General features: G+C 43.8%; 1 protein-coding gene across 3 annotated transcripts in view; it reads right to left on the bottom strand.

The window, feature by feature from the left end:
* The window catches only part of SRGAP2 (SLIT-ROBO Rho GTPase activating protein 2), an 89,605-nt gene that overhangs the window by 12,801 nt on the left and 71,851 nt on the right, over positions 1-4,953 (bottom strand). For all 3 annotated transcript variants that reach the window (XM_010017249.1, XM_010017248.1, XM_010017250.1), the window contains exons 14-17: positions 3,859-3,936; positions 2,200-2,334; positions 805-910; positions 289-513 (exon numbers count right to left, since the gene is read on the bottom strand). In XM_010017249.1, the coding sequence (XP_010015551.1) occupies positions 289-513; positions 805-910; positions 2,200-2,334; positions 3,859-3,936 (544 nt within the window). The remainder of the gene's footprint in view (positions 1-288; positions 514-804; positions 911-2,199; positions 2,335-3,858; positions 3,937-4,953) is intronic.

Genomic DNA, 4,953 nt, shown 5'->3' with positions numbered 1-4,953 from the left:
AAAAGGGTGTTTTGGCATCCCTGCCTCTTCCCTCCCCCACCAGCTGCTCTGCCCTGAAAATTAAACCATGGCACAAGCTTTCCAGGTTCAGCTGCGAGTGACCCCTGTGTCTGAAGCAAAGGCACTCAAGACAAGCAGGGAAAAAAGGCAAAAGCTGGAGAGAAAACAAAGAAGGAAGGGAAAAACCCCAGAAATGATGATTTTAAGAAGACTTATTTTGGCAGCTACCAGCAGAACGTGTTAATTCATAAATAAACATCCATCCATTCATCTTCTCCTCTAGCCTACCAGTAATCCTCTGTGTTTCCACCTCTGCTATACACCGGACCCTCCAGCTCCCTTGGTCCCGGGAAGATGTTCTCGTGTTGGATGATGATGGTTTTGATCAATTCATTGACATGAGCTTGGCAAGAGACTTGATCATGACCTTCAGGCACAGACATGAGTGTTGGCCCAAAGCAGATGGCTAAATTGTAGGGATCCATCATGTTCTCTTCACTGAACTGAGATAAACTGCAAAAAAGAAGTGGGGAGGAGGGTTAACAACAGAAAACAGCAGCAGCATCTGCTAGAGAACACACATCTGAGCTTGGAATGTCTGCTTTGTGCTTTCTGCTGTTTAAAGCTGAGCGGCTGCGACATGAATGCTCTGGGTCCGTGTGAAAAATGAGATACTGATGGCACTTACAGAGAAATGAAATAGAAACTGCAAAGGGAGTTTGAAAGCTTGAGACTGTGGGAAGTACTGAGTGCTGCCTTTCCAGGAGGTCTTTAATTCTTCCATGTTATCCCAAGGATACTCACTGATTGAGGAATGCAAAGAGGTATCTCATTACAATCAGAGTGGTCTTCGGCAGGTTCAGAAGCACCTTCCGGATGTGGAGCGCTCGCTCTTGTAGATTATCCATTGCTGAAAGGAAGAAAGAGCAACAGAGAGTCATCCCACCTGCAGCCTGCCACTGAGTCCCACCACAGCCAGCATCCTATGAGGGTTCCTACACAGATGATTTAGCAAAGCACCCAACAGAGCAGCAGCAGGATGAAGGCTCCTCCAGCGCTGCCTGGCTGCAGAACCCACTGCAAAGAACCTTTGACAATAAAGGCTCCTCAACACGTGAAACTTCACTGCAAGTTCCTTCCTAGTGTGGGAGCGCTGGATGTCATCTGTCTCAACAATGGCACAATAGCTCATTCAAGTTAGCTCAGAAAGGTGGGTGTTTAAAACAGAAAGTGCGTAACACTCAGAGGAAAATTAACATAGTTAAAGGGTGAGGCAAAACGCTCTGTGTGCAGCAGCCTGCTGAGAAAGAAGTGGGCAGCGTAAATCATCTCAGAAGGGAGAACTGATTTGGAAGGAGACTTTACTTTTCATATAACGTGAATTCAGCCCTGTAAATGCATTTATCAGGAGAAGAAAACCACAAGCTGTTTTAGAAGCACTTATCTTCTGCTTTACTTCAAAGGCCGCCACCGCAAAGGCCATGTCACTACTTGGACAATAGGATCATTCTTTGATTCTGAAGGACATGGCAAGAGCCAGGCCACTCAAAACGAGGTTGTTCACAGACAAAACCCACAAACAACCCTCTGCCTACCAGAACCACCTTGTGAAATCATCCAAAATGTTAACAGCTTGACTGTGACTGTCCTCCTGACTGATATTCTTTAACAGGAGTCAAGAGATGGCCCCTCATGAGTATGAAGCTAAAAGGTAGACAACTGCTGCCTTACCAGCTGAAGAGATGTCGTGGTCTCAGCATGCAGCAGCATGGCAGCAGCCATACAGGCAGTGTGCATCTAACACCACAAAGGAAAGCACCGAGAGCAAGAAACCTGCTTCTGACACCTTCTAATGAGAGGTCTTACAGGTTATTTTTCACAAGTGGAGGGTTTGGGTTTATTCTGTTTTATAGAGAATCCTGTCACGAAGCAGCATCTCAGAAAAATCCATGACACAGCCCTTAAAATCTATTCACTTCTATCTCCTTGCTCATTCATAGCAAAATTACTATCAGAGGAAGACTGGCTGCGAGCAGGTAACTGTGGCTAACAGAGACCAGGATACCACTGCAACACAAACCCAACCAAAGTAACCACACAAAGCTTATTCTGCAGTCAGCAAAACAGGGAAGAGGAGGAGGGAAAAGTGGGAGATGAGAAAAGTGAATCCTATTTCTTTTCAGCTCTTCATATACTTACTGACACAGGCAATCAGATCATGAAAGATGTCCTTGGGGAAGAGAGGGTGCTCCAACCCTCGAAAATAGAGCTTCAGAACTCCTGCTATTGAGTCCATGTCATGGTCATTCTGGTCCCCAGCCAGTGGATCTTCCCCTTTGTGACAAGCAAAGAAAAGCAGGCAAGAAAAATCAGAATACTGGAGAGAAGCACCAGAGTGGAAGGATGGACCTCAGCTGGGGAACAGGATTTATGCAGCACAAAGTTAATCCCACCTACTCCAACTGCACCACAAGCATCTAACATTGAATTGGCTTGGGGGGGGGGAGTGTTTCTGACAGATAATTTGTTGCTGCAGATATGCCACAGTTTGTCTGGATTACAAAAGAAAAGATACCCACTTAAGGAGTTGTTCCCTAGGGAAAACTCCCTATCAGATATAATTAGATTTAATGATGGGGCAATCCTCAAATTGAAGCTATATATATCCATTATGTGACTGAAATTACCAAAGCTTGCCTATTATCTTAGTAACACACAGGATAATAAATGGGCTACTACAGACCGGAGCATTATCCTTGATATTAAGTGCCACCAAGGGTTCTGGCTGAAGTAATAAACTGCTGAGACATTATTGTTAGCTTTGTCACTTCTGTATATCATATGCTTTATGGAGACAAGCAAGATGAAGTAAAGAAATATGACATCACCTTTTTAGTTCTGCATGTTAGTGCAGGAACAACTGGCTCTGTTCCCAAAATCACTGGTATTGGCTTTACGTGAAAAGGGGTCTGATCCTGCTAGAAAGCCTTTACCTTCAGCCTATGAGCCACATTCTGCTTTCTCTAGTCTTGAGGGTTTTCATTCTCAGGTAGATGGAAGATGAAGACAGGGGAAATGAGATGCCACGTTTCACACATTGTTCATTAAATGTCTCTCTTCTCAAAAGCAAAATAAACTTGCTATGCCTCATTACAAACTGTCTCTCAAGCACAGAATACACTAACTCTATTCTTTTAAGGTGATGTATTCGGGGCACTGACACAAGCCCTGATGTTTCCAGTGACCCAAGGAGGACTGGGGAGGCAGGCTGTGAGGACTGCCTGAGGATCATGTTCCTTGAACCTGCCCAGCCAGAAACTGATGGGTCTGGAGGCTCCCAGCCATTCCCTGCCTGTGTAGGGCATGGTTCTTCACATCTCAAACCCAATCTATTAAAAGCTGTGTCAAGTTAACTGTGTCTTGAAATGTACTCTCTCCCTTGCTGACATTTAGAATAAATGCTGTGCCTCAGCAACATGAAAAACATCAGACTCCCCCTCCAGCAGCCAGCCTATTTGCAAAGAACAGGGGGACAGGGTAGGGAAATGCAGTTACACCCGATAATGAAATTCTCTATATCCTTTCGTGTTACAAATAATCAATAAGCTATCAGACACGAGAGAAGATTGAATTCAGAGCATTTATTATACAGACACTCTACAAGGTATAAAGCATAACGCCAAACAACTGAGTGTTCAAGGTTAATGAGCACTGGGGAGGTGCTGGGGCTGGACTCACTGAGGAAACACAAGCATCAAAGGAACAAAACATCACAAGCTGCATTCAAACCAGGCCTTTTTAGGATAAATTCATACATTTGGCAATAAGTTCCCAGATAGTGGAATAGATGTTCCTCACCTCTCTCAAATGCATTTTTTATGTCATTCACTTCAACTTGTGACCCAGACACTCGGAATATTCCTTCATGCTGCAAACCTGTAAGACAAGAAGAGATGTTGACAACAGTAAGATAAGATAAGCTGGCACCTTCATCAGCTATTAGCCTAGATAAGAAAGGAAACATAAGCAACACAGGCAAAAAACCCACCATATTTTCCTTATATGTCCAGGCACGTTCAGAATATGTAAAAACAGAACTCAGCACATGGAGAAAAAATATTAACCCTTCTTTGTAATCTGACAGAGGAACAGGGCTCTAACAGCCACGTGTGTTATCTTCTGCCCTGAAGGATCTCCAAAGGATTTTACAACTCAGAGAAACTCATAAACTAACAGTATATCAACCAGAAGTAAAATATGGCCAACTACACAAGGAAGCACTTGATTTTGAAGAGCAATACCGCAAAGGCCCAGAGCAAATCAGCCAGTTGAAATAGAGGCATTTAATTACCCAGCCTGACCTATACGTGTGTTATCTTCTGCCCTGAAGGATCTCCAAAGGATTTTACAACTCAGAGAAACTCATAAACTAACAGTATATCAACCAGAAGTAAAATATGGCCAACTACACAAGGAAGCACTTGATTTTGAAGAGCAATACCGCAAAGGCCCAGAGCAAATCAGCCAGTTGAAATAGAGGCATTTAATTACCCAGCCTGACCTATCTAGGGTTTGAGGGGAGTCTTTAAGTTCCTGCTAAAACGTAAGCATTAGCAACATCATAAAAGCCAATTATCAAGGAGGCAAGATGCTCCAATATACTACCAGCATAATAATTCTGTTGGCACTTGTAAGATGAGGAACAACCATCATAAATTAACTAATGAACAAAGTACACGCTTCACGCAGGGAAATCAGCACCCCTTCATTCAAGCCTTTTAACTTCTGAAACAAAGAATGCTGCAATGTCTTTGCTTTACTTGTAATAATGGCTATAAATTAATAAGCTCTCTTACGGCCCCCAACACAAAAGGGACGTGGAGCTGTTGGAGTGAGTCCAGACACACCACGGAGCTGTTGTGAGGGCTGGAGCAGGGCTGCTCTGGGGGCAGG

This window comes from Nestor notabilis, unplaced genomic scaffold, assembly GCF_000696875.1.
Source record: "Nestor notabilis isolate BGI_N333 unplaced genomic scaffold, ASM69687v1 scaffold8456, whole genome shotgun sequence".
NCBI lineage: Eukaryota > Metazoa > Chordata > Aves > Psittaciformes > Psittacidae > Nestor > Nestor notabilis.
This window is presented reverse-complemented; position numbering and strand designations above follow the sequence as displayed.